The following is a 26,035-nucleotide window of genomic DNA, read 5'->3' on the forward strand; positions in this document are numbered from 1 at the left end:
CAGATAAGTTACTTTGCAGTACAGTATGTACAGTATGAATAAATACAATACATATTTTCACAATAAAGATAATTTAATTATAATTGAATACAAAGGTATATGTATTCAAATGCAAGATATAGAGTAATAATTCATTAAACATTAGACCAATACATTAGAGATTAGAGACTGCTCATTCCAAGTTTTTTACTGCTCCAAATAAAATCTTACTGAAAGCTAATTTTTTGAGATATCAACCTAAAATTTGGAACACAACTTGTCCATAGGTATATATGACAAAGCATTCTTGAAATACAACCATTTAAGTTTGGATAGTGATTTTCATGTCTATGCGAAAAAAGGGGGAGGGGTGACAGTTAAAGGGTTAAACTTTGAAGTCCAAACTGCTCAAGATGCTCAGTCAACGAACTTGACTTGGATTACTACTTTTTAATTCTGAGATAATACAGACAGAGTATACCGAATAAAAGTTGGAATTACTTTTACTATTTAGGTTAGCCTACTTTGTACGGACGTTAGCGATAACTAGCTGTAAAATCTGACACCTGCAAGAAGGAAATATGGCTCAAACACGTATGGATTGTTGTGGATACAGCAGATGACGTGCATTGCTATGGATTATATCTTCTATGGATTATATCGGATTGCATGGAAAGGTAGGATGCCTCTGTATTTAATATTTGGTTTTCAGCATCTGATGTGAGGCGAGTGTCAGCGTCAACGTTAGCGCTAATTTACGCGACACCGATTAATTTTAGCTAGCTCCGGGCTGTCACTGACATTGACAGATCTGAACCATCGCCCTATCACATCGCTATCACAGAGTAATAATACAAACAAGCAGTCGGCAGTCTACACTTTATTTCAAAGATGTGTCGTGTGTATGTTACGCGGTTTGGTGACAATAAAAGAGCGGTAATCTTTGACAGTATGACAAAGCCAGAGTACAGTAACATCACAGCGGCACCGTAACATCTCTCTTGATGCCAGGCGAAACAAAGTCAGAACACCTTAAACTCAAATTCAGCGTGCCGGAACAAAGGCTAAGAGCCGTAACAACTGTTACGGCGTTCTGCTGTGGTTTCTCGTATGGTTTTGGATGTTACGGTTGTCATAGCCCTTTAATTTCTCGTTAAAACAATCAAATTCACTCACGATATTTATTCACATGATAAAGGAGGTCTTGAATACCCCAAAAATGACATTAACTCATTTTTGACCAAACATGATGTTACGGCGTTTTGCCTTTGTAGGGCAGTACAGGCAAGGCTCCTGGGCCAGATGGTTTCGCCGCTGAATTTTTTAGATCTTATGCTACAGAACTGGCTTCACTTTTGTTAGAAGTTTATACGGGATCAATAAAGAATGCAAAGCTTCCACCAACCATGACGCAAGCCCGGACCAGTCTGATTCTTAAAAAGGACAAAGATCCAAGTGAGTGTAAAACTTAGACCAATTTCCCTGATCCAGCTAGATGTAAAAATTGGCAAACATTTTGGCAAATCGATTAAGTTATGACACCTCTTATACAGAGGGGTCTTAACCAGTGTCATGATCGACAGGCAGATTATTTTAAGGAACTGGAGGTTGGATGGAGCACCCTCTTTTCAGGAGTGGTGCTCGGAGATGGGAAGGTTGGTGGTCTTTGAGGGAGGGGCATTTAGAAGAATGGGGAGGTTCAACATGTTCGTGGAGAAATGGGGAGGGCATTTGTCATTTATGGATATGTGATTATTATGTTTTTTATTTGTTCATTAATCTATTTATTTTTTTGTGCATGTATGTCTATCATTTCAGACCAATATGATGTTGTTGGGGTCAGGGTGGGATTGAGCGGGGTAATAGTGGGGGTTAAGATTGATTGTGTATGTGTGTGTGTATATATACACTCACCTAAAGGATTATTAGGAACACCTGTTCAATTTCTCATTAATGCAATTATCTAATCAACCAATCACATGGCAGTTGCTTCAATGCATTTAGGGGTGTGGTCCTGGTCAAGACAATCTCCTGAACTCCAAACTGAATGTCAGAATGGGAAAGAAAGGTGATTCAAGCAATTTTGAGCGTGGCATGGTTGTTGGTGCCAGACGGGCCGGTCTGAGTATTTCACAATCTGCTCAGTTACTGGGATTTTCACGCACAACCATTACTAGGGTTTACAAAGAATGGTGTGAAAAGGGAAAAACATCCAGCATGCGGCAGTCCTGTGGGCGAAAATGCCTTGTTGATGCTAGAGGTCAGAGGAGAATGGGCCGACTGATTCAAGCTGATAGAAGAGCAACTTTGCCTGAAAAAAACACTCGTTACAACCGAGGTATGCAGCAAAGCATTTGTGAAGCCACAACACGCACAACCTTGAGGCGGATGGGCTACAACAGCAGAAGACCACTCATCTCCACTACAAATAGGAAAAAGAGGCTACAATTTGCAAGAGCTCACCAAAATTGGACAGTTGAAGACTGGAAAAATGTTGCCTGGTCTGATGAGTCTCGATTTCTATTGAGACATTCAGATGGTAGAGTCAGAATTTGGCGTAAACAGAATGAGAACATGGATCCATCATGCCTTGTTACCACTGTGCAGGCTGGTGGTGTAATGGTGTGGGGGATGTTTTCTTGGCACACTTTAGGCCCCTTAGTGCCAATTGGGCATCGTTTAAATGCCACGGCCTACCTGAGCATTGTTTCTGACCATGTCCATCCCTTTATGGCCACCATGTACCCATCCTCTGATGGCTACTTCCAGCAGGATAATGCACCATGTCACAAAGCTCAAATCATTTCAAATTGGTTTCTTGAACATGACAATGAGTTCACTGTACTAAAATGGCCCCCACAGTCACCAGATCACAACCCAATAGAGCATTTTGGGATGTGGTGGAACGGGAGCTTCGTGCCCTGGATGTGCATCCCACAAATCTCCAGCAACTGCAAGATGCTATCCTATCAATATGGGCCAACATTTCTAAAAAATGCTTTCAGCACCTTGTTGAATCAATGCCACGTAGAATTAAAGCAGTTCTGAAGGCGAAAGGGGGTTAACCACAGTATTAGTATGGTGTTCCTAATAATCCTTTAGGTGACTGTGTATATATATATATATATATATATATATATATATATATATATATATATATATATATATATATATATATATATATATATATATATATACATATATATACATATATATATATACATACATACATACACACACACACACAAACACACACACACACACACACACAGTATCTCACAAATGTGAGTACACCCCTCACATTTTTTTAAATATTTGATTATATCTTTTCATGTGACAACACTGAAGAAATGACACTTTGCTACAAAGTAGTGAGCGTACAGCTTGTATAACTTTGCTGTCCCCTCAAAATAACTTAACACACAGCCATTAATGTCTAAACCTCTGGCAACAAAAGTGAGTACCACCCTAAGTGAAAATGTCCAAATTGGGCCCAAAGTGTCAATATTTTGTGTGGCCACCACAAATTTACACCAGAGCTTCACAGGTTGCCACTGGAGTTCTCTTCTGCTCCTCCATGATGACATCATGGAGCTGGTGGATGTTAGAGACCTTGTGCTCCTCCACTTTCCATTTGAGGATGCCCCACAGATGCTCAATAGGGTTTAGGTCTGGAAACATGCTTGGCCAGTCCATCACCTTCACCCTCAGCTTCTTTAGCAAGGCAGTCATCATCTTGGAGGTGTGTTTGGGGTCGTTATCATGCTGGAATACTGCCCTGTGGCCCAGTCTCTGAAGGGAGGGGATCATGCTCTGCTTCAGTATGTCACAGTACATGTTGGCATTCATGGTTCCCTCAATGAACTGTAGCTCCCCAGTGCCAGCAGCACTCATGCAGCCCCAGACCATGACACTCCCACCACCATGCTTGACTGTAGGCAAGACACACTTATCTTTGTACTCCTCACCTGGTTTCCACCACACACGCTTGACACCATCTGAACAAAATAAGTTTATCTTGGTCTCATCAAACCACAGGACATGGTTCCAGTAATCCATTTCCTTAGTCTACTTGTCTTAGCAAACTGTTTACGGGCTTTCTTGTGCATCATCTTTAGAAGAGGCTTCCTTCTGGGATGACAGCCATGCAGACCAATTTGATGCAGTGTGCAGCGTATGGTCTGAGCACTGACAGGCTGACCCCCCACCCCTTCAACCTCTGCAGCAATGCTGGCAGCACTTATACGTCTATTTCCTAAAGACAACCTCTGGATATGACGCCGAGCATGTGCACTCTATGGTTGACCATGGCGAGGCCCGTTCTGAGTGGAACCTGTCCTGTTAAACCGCTGTATGGTCTTGGCCACCATGCTGCAGCTCAGTGTCAGGGTCTTGGCAATCTTCTTATAGCCTAGGCCATCTTTATGTAGAGCATCAATTCTTTTTTTCAGATCCTCAGAGAGTTCTTTGCCATGAGGTGCCATGTTGAACTTCCAGTGACCAGTCTGCGGGAGTGTGAGAGCGATGACACCAAATTGAACACACCTGCTCCCCATTCACACCTGAGACCTTGTAACACTAACGAGTCACATGACACCGGGGAGGGAAAATGGCTAATTGGGCCCAATTTCGTCATTTTCACTTAGGAGTGTACTCACTTTTTTGCCAGCGGTTTAGACATTAATGGCTGTGTGTTGAGTTATTTTGAGGGGACAGCAAATTTACACTGTTATACAAGCTGTACACTGACTACTTTACATTGTAGCAAAGTGTCATTTCTTCAGTGTTGTCACATGAAAAGATATAATCAAATATTTACAAAAATGTGAGGGGTGTACTCACTTTTGTGAGATACTGTATATGTTTTATTTTAATTTGTTCGTATAATGTGAATCTATAAAAATTGTTAATCTGAATGATGGTTACGGGAGGAATGTGTCAACACACAGTGCATCACATCCTGCTGCGTATGGGGCTGTAGCCGCAGACGGGTAAGTGTGCCAATGATGACCCATGTCCACCATTGAAAGAGCCTACAACGGGCACGTGAGCATAGTGCTGGTTCACATTGTCAATGTCACAAATGTCATTAATGACCAAGAAACAGTGCAAGATCTTAAATATTTCTTATTCATTTTATGTCATGACGTTTATTTACAGTAGATTTTTTTTTTTCCAGGTTTAAATTAGATTTTAAATGTAGACTCAGACTTCTGAATTCTGAAATTCATTTTAACCTCAGAAATCACAGAGAAGCATCTCCGTGTCCGTAAGAAACATTAAACGAAAGAAGGTGGCGACGTCCTTGACGGTGAACATATCAAGCTGACAGCACTGTCGTCTGTGGGGTGTCTCTTCAGCATTGGCACACAGAGGTCTCCTCAATGACTTTCGCTCAAATAGGCCCTGATGGCACCACTGTTATTAATCATTCATTATCTTTTCTATTAATCACCACTTGAGGACTGTTATGGTTGATCCTGCCACGACCACATTCATAATGAAATTATCAGAGCTGTGCACACTCCTCGCATAGCGGCTTCTCTTGACAATATGATCTCATCATCTTTATGAAAACTGAGACTCCAACCCATGTAAGTAAATGTGGATGAAATTAAAGATATTGGAGAGGTAAGCCAGTGTGAAAAGTTGTTAGTCAACGGTCTGTGACTAAAAGAAAACATTCATTTGAGCAACTGCCTAGCAGCAGCCTGTCTCTAAGGCACATAAAGAAATACTAGCCTACTCATGTTCAGAATGTAATCCTAGCTTAATACTTTCTGAAAACTCATCGTATTCAATTGCAAAAAAGTATGTGAACCCTTTGGAATTACCTGCATTTATGTATATATTTGTCTTAAAATCTGGTTTGATCATCTAAGTTACAACAATGAACAAACACAATCTAACTTTTAAGTTTTAACTAACACACATATTATGTTATTGTTCTTGTACATATTGAATACATCATTAGAAAATTCACAGTGTAGGTTGGAAAAAGTATGTGAACCCCCTATGCTAATGAAACAAAAGCTAATTAGAGTCAGGAGTTGGCAAAACTGGCGTGCAGTTAATGAAATGAGATTGGAGGTGTGGGTTAGATTACTTTGACTTATAAAAATCACTCAAAATTTTTGAGTGATTTTTATATTCACAAGAAGCATCTGCTAACGTGGACCATGCATTGTTAAAAAGAGATTTCAGAAGACCTATGATCAAGAATTTTTGTTTTTATTAAAGCTGGAAAGGGTTGCAAAATTATCTCGAAGAGCTTAGATATTCATCTCTCCACAATTATACAAATGGTCTATAAATGGAGACAAATTAATACTGTGGCTACTCTCCCTAGAAGAGGCGGTCCAGCCAAGATGACTCTAAAGGGCACACCGCAGCAGGCTTAATGAGTTAAAAAAGAACACTAGAGTGACAGCTAAAGGTTTGAATGAATCACTGGATCTGGTTAGCATCTCCGTTCATGAGTCTACTAAATGGAAACTATTAAACAGGCATGTGTCCATAGCAGGAGCACACGAAGGAAGGCACTGCTTTACAACAAAATAATTGCTGCATGTCTGAATTTTGACAAAGACAACCTTGACACTCCACAAAGCTACTGGGAAAATGTTTGTGAACTGATGAATCTAAGGTTGAAATGTTTGGGAAGAGCATGCAGTACTATGTATGGTATAAAAACAGCACTGCATACTAAAATGAGAACATCATCCCAACAGTGAAGTACGGTGAGGGAGAATCATGATTTGGGGCTGCTTTGCTACTCGGGGACTGAAATGCTTGCCATTATCAATGGAAAAATTAATTCCCAAGTTTATCAATGTATCCTACAGGATTATGTTAGGGTGGCTGTGTGCCAGCTGAAGCTCAGTAGAAGTTGGATAATGCAGCAGGACAATGATCCCAAACATCTGAGTAAATCTACTACAGAATAGCTTAAAAAAAATACAATCCAACATACATGGAATATGGCTCAGCTGAAGAAGTTATTTAAGAAAGAATGGTCCAAAATTCCAGGTGACGGGTCTAATCCATAGCTATCGGAAACACTTGGTTGAGAGTTTTGTTTCAAAGGAGAATCAATCCGTTTATCCAAGGGTTCATATACTTTTTCCATAGCACTGTGAATGTTTTATGGGATGTACTCAATAAAAGACATAAAAGATTATAATTGTTTGTGTGTTGTTAGTTTAAGCACATTGTGTTTGTCTATGCTTGTGACTTTGATGAAGGTGAGATCACATTTTATGACCAATTAATGCAGAAAACCAGCCTCTTCACACTTATAAACATTTCATGTACTAAAAATTGCAGCAATAAATACTGGTTAATTTGTCACACTAGAAATTAAATACAAAATATTTTGGCAAATGTAGTAGGTCATCTGTGAATTTTATGTGAATTTTCTGTATGCATAGAATACCCAGATTACCTACTACCATATGGCAAAAATCTGAATCAGAATTTGATGCACAAACACACACACAAAGTTTACATACTGTATTACTGTACAAAACTAAGTATGCTATTCCGAACAATGTCCTTCCGACTTCTAGGAAACAGAGAAAATGTTGGAGATGAAATCGCATGACTGAATGGTGTTAATTCTGCCTGTCGAGCTGTTTCATATCGTAAAGATGTCATGCTCTCACCAATTACAAATGACATTTGCAGAAGACTGACCCCTTATATGTGGGCGAAAATGTCCAAACATTTACGAATCCACAAATTTTTGATTTCTTTAAATCCTATGATAAATCCTATTTTCTGTCATTCATCCCCTTCGACCAATGTGTATTTGTGTATGTTTGCATGAGAGAGAAAGAGCAGAAGAAAATAACAAAATGAGAAAGCATGACATAGACTGAGCAAAAGTGAGATGGTGAGAGTGAGAGAGCATGGTAGAAAGGGAGAGAGCTGTGGCATGCTCTCATTTGTGCTAATAGATCTTCTCTCAGACAACAGCCTGGCTTTGCTGACAGCCAAAAAGCACCATCTGCAATTTATCCATCTCTCTCCATCACCTGCTATTACTCATCAGGCCCACTGCCTTTTCTAGATCAGCCGCATCTCCATAATAATTATGCAAGATAAAGCTGGTCCATCACTGAGATATCTGTACATGCATCCATGCCCTGCACACTCAAGGATGCAGCTGCCCATTCTTACTATAGAAAAATTAAGTTTGTGCTAGACAAAAACTAAGCTGGGAGGTTGTGACTTCACGTTTTTAATCTTTTGACAGAATGTGCTGTTCTTTTAGGTATCTAGCCCTATGACACTTTGTAATGGCAAGGGTTTGCTCGATCGAATAAACCAAGCTGAACATGGCAAGACACACATGCACGTGTGCACGCACACACAGAACTTGTGGGGATTAGATAAGAGCTAAGGTCAAATTTGTGTTATTATTCTTTGAAACGCTCTTAAAACCTCGCCCCAGGGAGGTACTGAGAAAACTTCACTGATGTGAAATTGAGATTGATTGTCCATTGATTTTACTGTAGGCCTCATTTTAAACCCTACAAAACCCTGCTTTATGGCATTACAAATCTACTGTTAGACATTCACCAAGGGCTACACCTTCAAAATCTTTTTTGGCCACAAAAATTACACTTTAATAAAAAATGTTTTAACCTTTCTGAAAAATTATGTACTCCTACCACCCTGATGGAACCCTCCTATAATATAAGTAAAACACCATTCACATGTAATTGTCAGGTTTAGGTTGAAACCCAAACCCTACAATTACAAAACAACTAGTTCAAAGCAACTGCATGTACTTATAGATTTGCATGCGCGCACACACAAAACAAATGTACATTTAATCATGCTTAGGTTACCAAGAAACAATCACTTAACAATTATTTTGTTCAATGTTTTGAAACATAATAATTGTGATTAATCTGGTATTCATACAGTATAAATGCCCGGATGAACGTCCTCGCTTTCCCAGAAAACAGACCTTAATGAGTTGAGCTCATTAAAAAAGTAGATTCCTCCACAGCTATCATCACTCCTCATTGCATCATGCTTTCTACATCTGTGCTATTGTGCACAGCATGAACCTCTCTTTCAATGAAGCAGTATTCATAACCAATGGCTTGAAAGGGAGATGTGAAATTTCGGGCATGAGGAGCAAATTAATTCTGACTGACTTGTGTCTAGCTTACAAACAATGTCAAATGATTCGTTGTAGAAAATATGTAAATGCAGCAATCATTCACAAGCCAGCAAATGAATTAGAGCTGATCATAACTGGAAATGAGGTCTTGAAACAGGCAGGGAAATTTGCCCAGACAAATGACAAAGAAAGAAAAGTTTTCAGGCATGGAACAAAGGGCCATGGTAAAAATTATTAGTCAAAATGTAATGCAAAAAATCAAAAGCACTCCTTGATCTGATGAATTAAAAAAAATAAAAAATGCAACCTATAATTTTTCTTCACTGAAGATTTGCTCATGTTAAAGGGGACAATTAAGGTAATCCACTTGAAATCACTTTTGCATTGACCTGTAAAGCCTTTCCACCTGGTATTAATGCTGCTATTGGAATTATCCTACTTCCCACTTCTGAAGTAGTAATTACATGTATGTAGTGTTCATGTGCTTTGTTGTCAGATAGAACAGGAAACATGGACAATGCCAGGTTCATTCATATGTATTATGGTGTCAAAGTTCCTCAAGAAATATGTATCACTCAGACTGCTGATATAATGTAATTTTGGTCAAATATAAGTTATTTTCACAGTGTAAAAATGCACAACATGAATAGAATGGTTGCTGATATACGTACATAAATGAATATGACCAAAATGGCAAGTGCAAACAATTAGCTCTATTTAGAAAAATGTATAAAAACCTGTCATTCCCTACAAACCATACTCTCCTTCACCTTGTTGAAAGTTTAGGACTCCTCCGATCTTGGAAACTCTGGTATCAAAATTATCTCTGAGTTTCCCAGTTGTAACTACGACTTGAGGGGTCATTCATGTGCAACTTCCTAGAGGGAAACTCATAATTACGATAATACTGATAGCACGTGAATGCAGCATTAGATGCGTTTCATGTGATCCGATCACGTGATTAGGTGAAACACATCGCTGATTATACCTGGTTGTTTTAATGTGTCTCCTGAGACCACTTGTGTTTGGATTTGGACGAGGGTCTCCGTTTCATGACGACGTACATCAATCACTATGTCAGTGTGTTACTGCAAGATATTCAAGCACAGCAAATTCAGAAAGTACGGGGAAAAAAATTTGCGTTTTTTTTCTCCCAGATACGGTTTAAATTTAATCTAAGCACAAATGCAACATTTCAAGCAGAATTATCCATTATTTTACTCGATTACCTGTATTGAAGGAGCTTCAGGTGTTCATGCTTGACATTTGTGTTAATATCAGACACACTAAAAAAGATCTGTGAAAATGTTGTGATTGTGTATACAGGTGAAACTCGAAAAATTTGAATATCGTGCAAAAGTTCATTAATTTCAGTAATTCAACTTAAAAGGTGAAACTAATATATTATATAGACTCATTACAAGCAAAGTAATATATTTCAAGCCTTTATTTGATATAATTTTGATGATTATGGCTAACAGCTTATGAAAACCCCAAATTCAGAATCTCAGAAAATTAGAATATTGTGAAAAGGTTCAGTATTGTAAATCAAGAGGTCTATTGCAGAAGAGCTGAAGGCCGCTATTGAAGCATCTTGGTCTTCCATAACACCTCAGCAGTGCCACAGGCTGATAGCATCCATGCCACGCCGCTTTGAGGCAGTAATTAATGCAAAAGGGGCCCAAACCAAGTACTGAGAACATATGCATGATTATACTTTTCAGAGGGCCGACATTTCTGTATTTAAAATCCTTTTTTTTATTGATTTCATGTAATATTCTAATTTTCTGAGATTCTGAATTTGGGGTTTTCATAAGCTGTAAGCCATAATCATCAAAATTATATCAAATAAAGGCTTGAAATATCTTACTTTGCTTGTAATGAGTCTATATAATATATTAGTTTCACCTTTTAAGTTGAATTACTGAAATTAATGAACTTTTGCACGATATTCTAATTTTTCGAGTTTCACCTGTATATCCACTTTTTAAAATTCTCTGATTAAACGGTTATTGATGCTCATAAACGGCAAACTTTTAAACTCTTGTTTTAGCGCAGTGGTTGATTTACATGTGAGGGGTGGCGCTTCACTGCTAACAGGATGCAGACAGGATGAATTAGAGTTTACACCTAAAATGCAATTGGGACACATGTGTTTTTGACCACATTCATATGTGGTTTCTGTGATCCGATCACAAAAAGTTTTAGACCCCGTACAGATCTGTATTTAAGGCTGACCACATGTGATCGGATTACCTGAAACATATCTTAATACCAGGTGGAAATGCGGCCTAGGAAGCCACCTGGCCCTATTTTTTGGAATATGCCTATGACCTGATTAACTCCTACGAACATGGATTATGAAATTGGCTCAAATGGTTGTCCATAAAGACCTCTTGATTGACTGTTCACTTTCAAAGGACATGTCACTCTCACTGGACTCAGAATTGAGTTTGACATTGATCTGTTAGTGAAATTAAGTATGTAGATCAGGGCCATTCAATTACATTATGTTGTTGGACAATCCTAATTATGAAACAGTTTGGGGGCCACACAACATGAAGCTTTCTTAGCTAAACACTGAATTATTTTTGTTATTAATAAATTAGAAATCTTACATTTTTGCACATGCACATTGTAATGGAAGCAACATAGGCCAAGAGAAAAAAAAAACTATGTAGAGTAACGTAAAACATGAATCTTAATCAGCACAACACATTGTGAGATTACCATTTATTACAATTTCACACATACTAAAAATATAGCAATTACAGTCACTTGCACCACGTGTCATGAAGGAAATGCCTGGTTAATACATTTTTGAACTTGACTGTTTGCGTTTCCTTTGCAATTTGTCCGCTTATAGGTATTCTATATTTTTCTAAATAGAAACCTCTTACCCAGTCATTTTACAGACTGGAAAAGAGGTCAATCTCAAAAGATGCTGTAGTTTTTTCTTTTTTTTCGTCATGTAGCTAAATGTTAAACAAATTGAGCAATATGCAAAACTTCTTTCCAGTTCACTGATAATGTTCAGCATCTATTTATTTGCAAGTCGGTCTGCTTTGATTTTGTCAAGTGGAAAGTTCTGCCGTAGACTCTGCATTGATCCGTTACATCATAACATGCTGTTGCATCTGTAATGCATGTACAATCCAAATACATCGGTTTGTATGGACTAGTGTATTAATGAACTCCGTGAGAGCCTCTGAAGCTTAACTTGAAAATAGAGGGTGAAAATTTGTCACAGACTAAAAGTTTATGAGCTTGTGATGAGGTGGAAGAAGGGTCTCAGTGTTCAGAGTCACAAATGGTCATGGCTATTTGCAAGATTCTTTTTTATGGGCACAAACATATTTTGAAGACCGTTCAGAGACTGGCTAGGGAGCTGATGCATCCTAAGTGGTTCCACAGAGCTCTCTCACTCTTTGAGACTTCACCATGAGTCCTCTCTCTCTATATCTCTCCTGACTAATTTGTTTCACACAGCAATGTACCCCATTCATTACGGCAATTAATAAGACTCTGAAGCTTAATTTGACCATAGCAGAGGACATCAGCTTTTAAAAATATCAATATTTCCAAGCCAATTGTTATATTATTGATGTACTTTAATATCTATAACCTACCAAAATGATCATTAAGCAAATGACCATCGCTAAAAGCCATTGGAAAGTGAACTCTTGACAAAGTCCTTAAAGGGATAGTTCACCTAAATATTTGAATTCTCTCATAATTTACTCACCCTCATGTCGTCCAGGATGTATATGACTTCTTTTCTTCAGCAGATAACATTTGAAGAAAAACAGAAAACAAATAGCTCAGTAAGTCCTTATGATGGATGTAGATGGAAACACGATTTTTGATGCTCCAAAAAGCAGACAATCAGCATTAATGTCATCCATACAACTCCAGTGGTTAAATGAATGTCTTATAAAGCAATATGATCGCTTTTGGTAGCGAAAAAAACAGAGATATTTAAGTACTTTTTAACTATAAATAATCGCTTCCATTAAGCAGTGGTGTGCACATTCATAAGAGGGCTGAGGTCACACGGTCTCTCTCGTGACGTGTTGGCGTAGGCATGTTTATGCGAGAAGTGACACATGCACGACGCACCCAGAAGAGCAGCCCTGTTTACAACTGAGGAAGAGGAATGCTGTACAGACCGAATGGAGTAAACAAATTGAAGCAAATTTAAACAAAGATGTCAGAAGATTTTAAGAGGAGATACAAGTTTTGCACAGCCATATTTACAGTATTTGAACCGGAGTACTCTGATCAGGAGCACAGGGAGATGAAAGAGGGTGGACCAACCAGGAGACATGGTGGTGCACATGTAGTCAATGGCAGGTAATGACAACAGATGTAGAGAGCATCTGCTGCAACAAATGGAAAGTTGCAATCCCATCGGAGTCAGGTTTGTAGGCCTCCTTGCTTGCACACACATTTTCAGTTCTGCCCACAAATGTTCTATCGGACTGAGGTCAGGGCTTTGTGATGGCCACTCCAATACCTTGACTTTATTGTCTTTAAGCCATTTTGGCAGACAATAAAGACAGAATGCATGTCCTTCCTGAGGGGTATTATGGCTGCATGGTCCCATGGCGTTTATACTTGTGTACTATTGTTTGTAGAGATGAACGTGTTACCTTCAGGCATTTGGAAATTGCTCCCAAGGTTGAACCACACTTTCAGAGGTCCACAATTTTTCTTCCTGAGGTCCTGGCTGATTTCTTTTGATTTTCCCATGATTTCAAGCAAAAAGGCACTGAGTTTGAAGGTAGGCCTTAAAATACATCCACAGTTACACCTCCAATTGTCTCCAATTAGCCTATCAGAAGCTAATTTCCTAAAGGTATGACATCATTTTCTGAAATGTTCAAAGCTGCTTAAAGGCACCCACTGGAATTATGATATAGTCATTTAAATGTGAAACAATCTATCTGTAAACAATTGTTGGAAAAATTACTCATGTCATGCACCAAGTAGACGTCCTAAATGACTTGCCAACATTATAGTTTGCTAATATGAAATCTGTGGAGTAGTTAAAAAGTTTTTTTTTTAATGACTTCAACCTAAGTGCAAGTAAACTTCTGACTTCAACTGTAAATATAGATCTTTTTCGCAACAAATATCGATCGCATCACTTAAGACCACTTTAAAAATTGGAGTCATTTGGTTGACGTTAATGCTGATTGTCTGTGATTTTTGGAGCATCAAAAATCATGTTAGCATCCAAATCCATTATAAGAACCTACTGAGCTGAAATATTTTTCTGTTTTTCTTCAAATGTGTTCTGCCGAAGAAAGGAAGTTATACACATCTGGCATGAGCGCGAGTAAATGACGAGAGAATTTTCATTTTTGGGTGAACTATCCCTTCAGTGCCATACTGCAGGATAATAGCTCAGTTTCTCTTTTGCTTGATTACGTACTTTAAACACACACACACACACACACACACACACACACACACACACACACACACACACACACACACACACACACACACACACACACACACACACACGTTGTGTTTCCATGTTTTATGGGGACTTTCCATAGACATAATGGTTTTTATACTGTACAAACTTTATATTCTATCCCCTAACCCTAACCCTACCCCTAAACCTAACCCTCACAGAAAACTTTCTGCATTTTTACCTTTTCAAAAAACATAATTTAGTATGATTTATAAGCCGTTTTCCTCATGGGGACCAACAAAATGTCCCCACAAGGTCAAAATATTCGGGTTTTACTATCCTTATGGGGACATTTGGTCCCCACAAAGTGATAAATACACGCCACACACACACACACACACACACACACACACGGTTTTACATTGGGACTGGTTCTTTGACCTTTAATTACTATAAAAAAGGATGAAACCCCTGGTTCTCTTTGCTTGAAGTTTGCTGATGCCCTTGAAAGAGAAAATCTATTTATTACACATGGCCCTATCTCAGAGATAAAAAGTTTAATCATAAGTTCTAAATTTTTCATAATAATGGATACTCCAGAAAAACCAAAGCATGTACTCAGCAGGCCTAGAATGCAATACTGAGTCCATATATTTATGTTTTCTATAGCTGAATAAAACTGATATAAACAGTCATTACAAGGCCACTACAGCTCCATAATCTGTCTATATTCTATTCTATTTCAGTCTATAACTGTGCATACAAATGCAGCACTGCAAGACAGGAGCACTTCTCTAACTGAGAATCTTCAAAATTATTGCGAAAACAATTCTCAATTTTTCAATTCTGTCATCATTCCTTACACCATGTTGTTTCAAATCTGTACTAATTTCTTTATTTCATGGAGCATAAATTAAGATTTATTCTATCTTATGCTAAGATAGAAGGTTAGCCTCAGTCACCATACATTTTCATCTACATTCCATACAATAAAAGTAAATGATGACATAAGCTAACGTTTCACTAATATCCCCATTTGGGTCGAACAACACAAGGGTGAGTAAATAATGATAGAATTTATAATTTTGGTTAAACTATCCCTTTAATGGTATAACACGAGGACATTCACTCCTTGCTGATTTCAACTCCCAAAGAAAACATAGGAAATCCCTTAATTAGCCAATGAAATGTAGAAATAATTATTGGTTTGGGCAAAAGGTACATCGCAATTAACTGTGTTAACATTAGATGTTTGATGAGGTTACATTCTCCTCCTAAGGATCGAACAAGCAGGTTAAACTGTCATTCTTTAACTTGCCGTTATGCTTCACAGGCTGCCCCGCCACCATTTCTTGCTGATGCATCTGGTGTGGACATGACTTGAACCTTGTCACTGCTGCAAACCAGAGTATTGCTGCAAAACCAGAGTATTGAAACTTTGCTAGCAATACTCTACACTAAACCTGATTTATTTCCCTTTGTGAAATGTCACCGCCTGCATTACAGTGAGCTCTGTATGTGTGAGAATGTTTCATTCTTTGAAATGTAACATATACAGCTGCATTAAATATGACGTGGTGACAGGGGTGCGCAATTGAAACTACTTGCAATCTAAGAGTGTTTTTCTGTGTGCGTGCGGCAACCTAAGAGTGTTTTTCTGTGTGCGTGCGACAAATGACTATGTGTGACATCACACTGTGAAATGTCAATGCACCCTCCGTCTGTTTTACAGAAGTCATTCCTCCTGTTCTAAAATTAAATTTAGTGCAGACGTCTGTCACTCGTCCCCCTGACACAGTAAACGTCCACTCTAGCACCTGAGCTTACTGCAGAACTTATCAAATGACCCCCTAATGTTTGCTCAGACAGGTCAGTTTGCCCTAAACACCAGCAATAAGACTTATTACCAGTAAAAACCTAAATATATGTCCAAATCCATTGGGAGTGGTTGCCATATGTGCTAAATGAGCCTACCCACCATGGCTATCCTATGCCTACCCTATATCATATAGAGGGCACAATATAACATGGTCATGAGTGCCTTTTTGCTTATATAAAATGTCAATACATAATATTAAGGACAACATTTTAATTTTCATTATTTTAATTTTAATTTCAATTTCTTTTTTTTTTAAGCAAATTTATTAAACAAAATATTGTGTATTTAAAAACAGAAGCCTTTTTAGTTTTTCGATCTTCAGTGTTTTAATTTGCATCGGCATTTGTTTTAGCAGATAATGTGATAGTCATTCTATTACATATTACAAAGAACCTGAGGGTCCATAGCGCTGATACTTTACAGATTTGCAATGACCATCTTTTGACAGTGCCCCACCAGTCAATGTTTACCGAGTGGGTGACAAAAATGCATAAAGCGATGGCCTAAGGTTAGTTATTTTGGTATCAATAAAATTTCGAATTGTAATGAAAGACAAAAACTTGAGCCTGAACTCATTTTTACTCCAACTAAAACTTAAAATGGTTGTTGTTTTCAGTGTGCATTGCTCATTTTGGTAGATTTCAAATTGCTTCTTATGGAGACCGTAACAGACTTCTTATTACTCACCCTCATGTCTTTTCAAACACATATGACTTGCATCTTTTTCCCATAAAATGAAAGTGAATGGTGACTGAGGCTAACATTTTGTTAAACATTTTGTGTTTCACGGAAGCTAAACAGGTTTGTTTAAGACAGAGTCAACAACAGACATTATCTTCCAACTGAACAATATCCGATTTGCAGATTCGTCCAAAATCAATTAAAATACCCCACCACCTAAATTACTATTTGATGGAGCACAGCAGAGGCATGCAACCTTCATTATAAGTACTTTTTCTCCTCTTCAGTCTTTTGGAACTAAATTGAATGAGACTGCATGTTAAGACAAAATTTTATAAATCAGGATGACACGGTGCCATTATTCTTAATCACAACTGTTCCGTCTTGTAATTAAATTTTTTATTTCAGCATGGAGTTTGCACTCACCGGTCCGAACAGTGGGAGAGCAGTTTTCTCAATAAGACAAATCATAAAACATGAGGGTGTACAAGGTTTGCCCACAGCCAAACCTGTTTGTCTTGCTCACTGGAGAGTGGCGATAAGGCCTCTTAATTGCACTTTTTGAAATGTCTCTTCACGCTGTCTAATTTCTAGCTATAAGAAACTAGGAAGTTGAGATGTCATTATCCAAAAAGACAACATAAATATTTCATCAACAAAGACAACAGATGCCTTGTTTTCTAAAGACTGATCTATTGTATACTATGCATTAATAATCTCAGCAGAGAGCTATGACTGCTGCATTCTGAATGAAAAATGATTGAAAGAGTTGTGGGACATTTCTGGAATTTCACACACCAGTTGAAAGACAACCACATACACAAATGCAAACATACCCACAGGTCCAGAAGACAGTGTCATGAGTGACTTCTCCTGTATAATGCTCCACTGCAGTGAATGCAAAACACCATTATCAAGCCCTCCAGCATCAAACAACAGTTCCCTAATGTACCTGCTTAGCATAATCACAAACATTTGGGATAAACGCAATATAAAATGCTCAGTTTTGGCCTAAGCGCCGCCTCAATTCTTCAACGCATATGGCCACTGTTATGATTGGTTAACATCATGCAGCCCCTCGAAAATATAGCCATATTTGAAACTCAATCACCCCTCAACTTTATAAAACAAAATTTCAGGGTTTACACACAATGTATCCGAATATATTATACTGTTCATCTCAAGCACAACTGTTTCACTAAGCACCATAAATGATCAAACAGTCACGATTTGATCTTAGTCGAAGCCTGCACTGCTCCGGGCTCACGGCAGTCTGCTAACAAACAGTCCTTGCGACAGACCAATCAGAAGGTAATCAAATCATAGATACTAATGATTTCTCACCAGAGCTTGTAACGTAATATATATATATATATATATATATATATATATATATATATATATATATATATATATATATATATTTCTTATTTTTGATAGTATCTCTGCTGTGTGTGATGCTCTCATTGTTTTTACTGGTGCCAGTATGTCACAATGCCCTTTGATAGTGACAACAGAAGAGGGTTGAACTGTTTTCCATTCAAATAAATGTTAGCAATTTACAATTAATGCAATTTTACTGTGTGGGGCATAAACTTCAGCATAACTACAGCATATAACATGCAAAAATGTGACAAAGCGTCACAAGGCAAGTCTGTCCTTTAAAACCAATGCCTGAACCACCCCCTGCTTGAAGGGCGCTAGCTTCAAGCATGCCAAGACTGCACTGTAAAAAAATCAATTGTTGCAAAAATGCAAGGCAACATGTTGCAGTAAGAGTCATCTCAACAATTATTTTACAAATTTAATTAGCAAACCAAAGTTTTCCAAGTCACCATATTTTCCTTCTTGCTTACAAATGACAAACATGGACTTGTTACTTTATACATTTATTTCAATTGGAAAGAACAACAATTTATATTTATATATATATATATATATATATATATATATATATATATATATATATATATATATATATATATATATATAAATAACAAATTTACTATATGGAGTGACAACAATTTCCAGATACTGTAACTCTTAAGAAAACTCTTAAATCCAACCTCAACTGTAAACGACAGATGTATCCTCAAGTGAAGAACAAGTGTAATGTAATTGCTATTCACATCATATTGGACCGCTTTCTATTTAAGTACAAGTGACAGGTTTCTCTTCAAGAACAAAAGTTGCTAAACGTTCTGACAGTCTCTCCTGTCAGAAAGCTCATCAAGAACATGAGATGCTGCACTGAACAGTTTCTCACTCTCTGTGCTGGTGCTTGGGCAGATAAATACCTGTGCGCAATCCGAGCAAACAATGGAAAGCCGTCTTTGTTTATGCAACCGTAGTCAAGGGGATTGTCGCTTCTGGCGTAGTTCAGCTACACGTCTCAAGTTGTGTTGTAGCTGCGCTAGTTGTGACATTTTCCTGTAGAATCTCTTGCTGTATTCTGTATATATATATCTTGAAAGTTCTGCTGAATAAACACTGCAGATCGCAAATTTGATGTCCTTATCAGAAACTTTGAAGAATTTCCACACCGCTGACATGATCGGCCTTTGTTTGGTAGCGCTGTGATAAGGGCTAGATCGGTCCAGATTGAAATCTGAGCACTGAGGGGCGGGGCGAGGAGGTATATATTTTCGGCCGAAAACGCCGAAAGTGCCATTTTCAGCGGCCGAAATTTCGGTGCATCTCTACTGAAAATGCAAATTTTTGGGTGAGAATAAAAACGAGCTGTTTGTGTGTGTGTGTCTTCTTTAAATGCAAATTAACTGGTGCTCCCCGCCCCGTATCCAGAATAGGGCGGAATGTCTGCTTCGGATAACTAGACATCATAAGCAATATGACTGACAGCAAAAATAGGTTATGTTCAGCCCTATATGTTTGAACAGGAGTCAGACACTGATGAGGGAGAGACTCCATCAGAAGTAACATCTTTGAGAATGAACCAAGAAGTTTCCAAATGGTTATTTGATAAATTAATTTATTTGTTATAGTTTCTTTAGCAGTTTTTCAATGATTGATGAGCAACACACACACACACACAAATATGGATACAATGTTTGCTATGCACTATAACAAAACAACACACACAAACAAACATGTCCGTCGGCAGTGTCCGTCAACAGTCGTGGGCTGGGCCTGTACAAGGTGATGTCGCTTTGTACAGAATCTGTGAACAGCTTGTTCTGAGACAGGGCTTATGATTAATGGGGATTAAGAAAAAAGGACTGGGTGGATTTTTAGAATTACAAGGTGGTTGTGTACACACACTGCCAACACACATTTATTTTCAAACATTTATGTGAATTTTGCATAATAGGTTCCCTTTAATACTAGTGAAACAACAAATTAAAGCATTTTAAGAATCCTTTCTGTGCTTTGCCTTTGTTGATAAAGGCAAAGCACAAAAAGGATTATTTTAGCAGAAGTGTTTCCATGGTTCGCAGATTATTTTCTCACCAGAGCACGATTAGCAGCTTTATAAATTAGGGCTCTCAATCGATTAAACATTTTAATCAAATGATTTACATAGCATGCCAACAAATTCATAAAATTTATCACATCTGCAAGACAGAAAAGTATTAATTGAATGCTTTTAACCACATTTGCTAGCTTTGCTCTTGAAAACAACAGATTTAGAGCTGAAGCTAAACCCGAAATAAAGCAAACGCAACAGTGCATATATCAGAGCAGACGACAATGAGACGTTCTCTAGAATTTTCCAAGAAACAGTGCACTGAAGGAAATCAAAGGCAAGCACTATGATTTGTGTTTAGAACTGTCGCTTTTTAGATATTCCCTTATTTGATCTCTCAGCCAAAATCAGTGTAGTGGAAAGTATTTGCATAATGGAAGTTATAAATATGTCCTCTGCTTTCAGCTCTTTCAATAAGTCAGTTAGAAACTGCCCTTTATTTCCAAGCTTTGGGAGAGAGTCGTTCATACACAGCTTCACTCTTACCCTTCTAAAACCCTTTTAACATTTTAGACACGTTTCAGTCTGGTTTCAGATCCTTACGCTGTACGGAGTCTGCTTTGTTGAAGGTCGCAAATTATATCTTGCTTGCTCTGGACTCAGGCTCATGTGCTGTCTAAGTTTTGTTGGCTCTCAGTGCTGCGTTTGACACAATTGATCACAACATCCTTCTCAAACACCTTGAGTGTATGGTTGGCATCCGAGGTCTGGCCTTGCAGTGGTTTGCTTCTTATCTGAACGATAGGATCTTTACTGTAAATGTAGGTACTCTTCATCAGCTCCCTTATCCTGTGGTGTCCCTCAAGGATCCATTTTAAGTCCATTTTTGTTTTCCCTTTATATGCTTCCTCAGGGTTACATTTTTCGGAAATATAATACTGCTTTGCTGATGACTCACAGTTTTACCTTCCAGTTAGACCAGACACTAACTGCCAATTTGAGAATCTGCTGAAGTGCTGAAGTAATTTTTTGCAGTTAAATGCATTTAAAATGAAGTGTTGCTTTTAGGCTGTCCCATGTCTTCCTCTCCTGTCCTGGAAGCCCAGTTAGGTCAACTTTCTTCCCATGTGCAAAAGCAAGTTAAAAATATTGGAATCATTTTTGACTCTTCACTTCTTTTTGATAAACAGATTAGTGCTGTTATTAAGGGATGCTTCTTTCATCTCAGATCTATTACAAAACTAAAACATTTCCTTTCTAGTAAATATCTGAACATTTTGATCCATGGTCTTATAACATTGCGGCTAGACTATTGTAATTCGATGTACATTTGGCCTTTCTCAATCTGCTTTATCTTGCTTACAAATTGTTCAAAATGTGGCAGCCAGGTTTTTAAAAGGGTCAAAAAAGAGGGTTCATATTTACCCAATATTGGCATCTCTTCACTGGCTTCCTGTTAAGTTCGGGGTTGACTTTAAGCCTTCTTTTTGTGTATAAAGAATAGTTTTGGTCTTACACCAAAATAAATTAATGACCTTCTCCATCCTTACTCTCCAACCAGAGTTCTCAGATCTTCCAATCAATTATTTTTGTCTGTTCCCCATTGTCGATGTAACTCCAAGTGTGATCGGGCCTTTTCTGTGGCTGGACCCAAACTTTGGAATAGTCTCCCCTTTCACGTGAGGTCTGCTTCATCATTAGCTATTTTTAAATCTTCCCTTAAATCATATTTTCATTCTTTAGCTTTTGAAAATGTTGGATGTTTATTGATTGTGACTTCTATGTATATACTGTTTCATTGTTTTTATTCTTCCTTTTTATAATTGGGTTTCATTTTCTCTATATTACAGCATTTTGGAACAACTTATGTTGTTTAAACATGCTATATAAATAAATGTTGATTGATTGAAAACAAAAAAAAACATACAAAGTAAAAGTCTGCAGAGCCAGACTGCTTCTTCAGTTATGATTGTAGAAATAGAAAGTTGCACTTCAAAATTAAAATAAATAACCCCTAGGAACATGCCTTTGAATGCAATAAAAAAAACAACAACATTATTTTAGTTCAATTTCTGTCTACACCTCGAATTCTCAAGGCAAAAATAAAACACGTGACCTTGCCGAATGATTGCCGCTAAAACGATGTGCACTTGATCCAGGTTCTTTTTTTGATCAAGACTTGAGAACTTGATCAAGAAAGGAGAAAATAAATCTTAAGAAGCAATTGTTTTTCCAAGTGTCACCTCAATTTTCAATAATTTAAAATTAAAAGATAAAAGTTTTTTTTTAGGGTACATGAGGGCAGAAACAAATAGATAATCTGTACCTGTGGAGTAGCGCTCTGCAGTGAGTCAAATGCTAATGGTGGGGCCCATCTGCCCACATTACGCCTTATTGGATTTAATTCTTTAGATGAATATAGCTTTGGATCACAACAGTCATTATTCTTGTTTTTTCTATATATCAATTAGATATAAAAATATAATAACTAATAAAAACAATATAAAAATAGATCAACCTCAGTGATTATCAACATCAATTCCATCCAGAAAATTTTTATAAATGCATTACAGAAACTAGCCAACAATTATTAGCGAATTGGAGATCATTACATTGGAGTAAGGTATACAATCTTGTAAAGACCTTTGGGGGCGATTCTGTAGCAAATACACAAATTATCCAAAAGTTAAGCCACAGAAGCAGCCTCTGAAGTGGCGTGAAACTTCAAACACTAAATCTACCACAATCGAATGAAAAAAGGCAGGCGAAACAGTGGAAGAATGGCAGCTCTATCCTGGTGTAAAAACATCTGCTGCTTTTATTGCTCAGTCTGTTCTACGCTGCATTACATAACTCTAGTCAAAGCAAACTGGCTCATAAAGGCCCCTAATTAGGAAGATGGGCATGTTTGTAAGCATTGAGTTCTGCAGAGCAAAATTCTTATTACTGTGGGTGAAAAGGATTTATGTGTACGTCTCAGCACCACCTAATCAAATGTTATGGGAAGGAAAAAGCACAAAAAAAGGAGGGAGAAAGAATTGCATAGTGTGCCCAAAAATAATGGGCTGATAACAGTGTTCATTAAGCTGTTTAAGAAAAGTCTGAACTGCACATTTACCTTTGTTTTTTAAATGTTGAGTCTATTTTGAGCAAACATTGTGTAAAATAAATGTTGAATAAATACTGTGTGAAATAAATGTATTATTTATTTCATATCTCATTTACCATCATTTATTGCACAGCACTGAATACTTGATTCTGATTGGTCATAGCATTATATGGTCAAAAACAAATCCCTACTTAGCTGTGCTAGTTTCATGTCTCTTGTATCACTTTATGTCCGCTTTCTTATCAAATAATGAAATAACTTCTCAAAATTATTTTATTAGAAATCAAATCACCATCTCATGTCCATTTATTTAGTTATTTGGCAAGTATTTATTTTGTAATAAGTGGGATAATATACAGCTTCGCAATGGGGTTCTGATCACCTGGTCAAGGTTTATTTTGATCTAGTGAAGATCCTTTACATTTATAAGCATTTACAAACTTGAAAGAAGTGCCATGTGTTCTATTGTTTTGTACTTGCCTCTCGTCGTCTGGAGGCCCAGCAGGTCTGTTTGATCTTCCACACCACTGCAGCTACCAGCAACAGAGACAGAAAACAGCTGTGGAATGGAGAAAGAAAGGGATTGAAAGATTAACCATGATGTAAATATTTCAGATGTACACTACTAATCACTAACACACAACTTACATTTACCAAGAACAAAACTCTTTTACAAGACATACAAAAAAAGTCTTATGCCAATTCAACAATTTTCTCCTTTCTCACATCTCTTTAAATGTAGGTGTTAAAAAAGGAAACCTTGTACTATATAGTTGAAGTCAGAAGTTTAGGTACACTTACGCTGAAGTCATTAAACACATTTTTTAACCACTCCACAGATTATTAGCAAACTATAGTTTTGGCATTTAAGACATCTACTTTGTGCATGACGTGTAATTTTTCCAACAATTGATTACAGACAGAATGTTTCACTTTTAATTGAATATCCCAATTCCAGTGGGTCAGAAGTTTACATACTGCCATACACAAGTTAAATGTGCCTTGAAGCAGCTTTTTTTCAGAAAATATGTCATGCCTTTAGACAATTAGCTTCTACTAGGCTAATTGAAGTCAATTGGAGGTGTACCTGTGGATGTATTTTAAGGCCTACCTTCAAACTCAGTGATTCTGAAAATCAAAAAGAAAATCAAAAGAAATCAGCCAAGACCTCAGAAAAAAATTGTGGACCTCCACAAGTCTGGTTCATCCTTGGGAGCAATTTCCAAACACCTGAAGGTAACACGTTCATCTGTACAAACGATAGTATGCAAGTATGAACACCATGGGACTACACAGCCATCATACCACTCAGGAAGGACATGCATTCTGTCTCCTAGAGATTAACGTATTTTGGTACGAAAAGTGCAAATCAATCCCTGAACAACAGTAAAAGACCTTGTGATGATACTGGAGGAAACATGAGTATCAATATCCACAGTAAACCGAGCCCTATATCGACATAACCTGAAAGGGCTGGTCAGCTCGGAAGAAGCCACTGCTCCAAAACCACCATAAAAAGTCAGACTACAGTTTGCATGGGCACATGGGGACAAAGATCTTAATTTTTGGAGAAACTTCCTCCGGTCTGATGAAACAAAACTTTACATTTATTTACATGATGCTGCCACTGTGAAGCATGGAGGTGGCAGCATCATGTTGTGGGGGTGCTTTGCTGCAGAAGGGACTGGAGCACTTCACAAAATAGATCATCATGAGGAAGGAAAATGATGTTGAAACGACATCTCAAGACATCAGCTAGGAAGTTAAAGCTTGGTCACAAATGGGTCTTCCAAATGGACAATGACCCCAAGCAAACCTCAGAAGATTTGGCAAAATGGCTTAAAGACAAACAAGTCAAGATATTGGAGTGGCCATCACAAAGCCCTGGTCTCAATCTGATTTTTGGGCAGTACTGAAAAAGCGTGTGTGAGCAAGGAGGCCTACAAACCTGACTCAGTTACACCAGTTCTGTCTGGAGAAACGGGCCAAAATTCCAGCAACTTGTGGAAGGCTACCCAAAACATTTGACCCAAGTTAAACAATTTAAAGGAAATGCTATCTAATCCTAACAAAGTGTATGTAAACTTCTGACCCACTGTGATGAAAGAAATAAAAGCTGAAATAAATAATTCTCTCTACAATTATTCTGAAATTTCACATTCTTAAAATAAAGTAGTGATTCTAACTGACCTAAGACAGGGAATGTTTTCAAAGATTAAATATCACCAATTGTGAAAAACTTAGTTTAAATGTATTTGTCTAAGGTGTATGTAAACTTCTGACTGTAGCAGTGACAGATGTGTTTATTTGAGGCAAATTGTCCATGTGTTTATACTGAGCTGTTGCATGTGATTAATTAAAAAGGTTTAGCGTGTTAATTTTTGTTAACTGCGATTCACACC

At 37.7% G+C, this 26,035-nt stretch overlaps 1 protein-coding gene across 2 annotated transcripts in view; it reads right to left on the minus strand.

The window, feature by feature from the left end:
- The window catches only part of LOC127626834 (attractin-like protein 1), a 139,414-nt gene that overhangs the window by 32,002 nt on the left and 81,377 nt on the right, over positions 1-26,035 (minus strand). For both annotated transcript variants that reach the window (XM_052102911.1, XM_052102910.1), the window contains exon 26: positions 24,114-24,192. In XM_052102911.1, the coding sequence (XP_051958871.1) occupies positions 24,114-24,192 (79 nt within the window). The remainder of the gene's footprint in view (positions 1-24,113; positions 24,193-26,035) is intronic.

This window comes from Xyrauchen texanus, chromosome 33 (genome assembly GCF_025860055.1).
Source record: "Xyrauchen texanus isolate HMW12.3.18 chromosome 33, RBS_HiC_50CHRs, whole genome shotgun sequence".
NCBI classification, from domain to species: Eukaryota; Metazoa; Chordata; class Actinopteri; order Cypriniformes; family Catostomidae; genus Xyrauchen; species Xyrauchen texanus.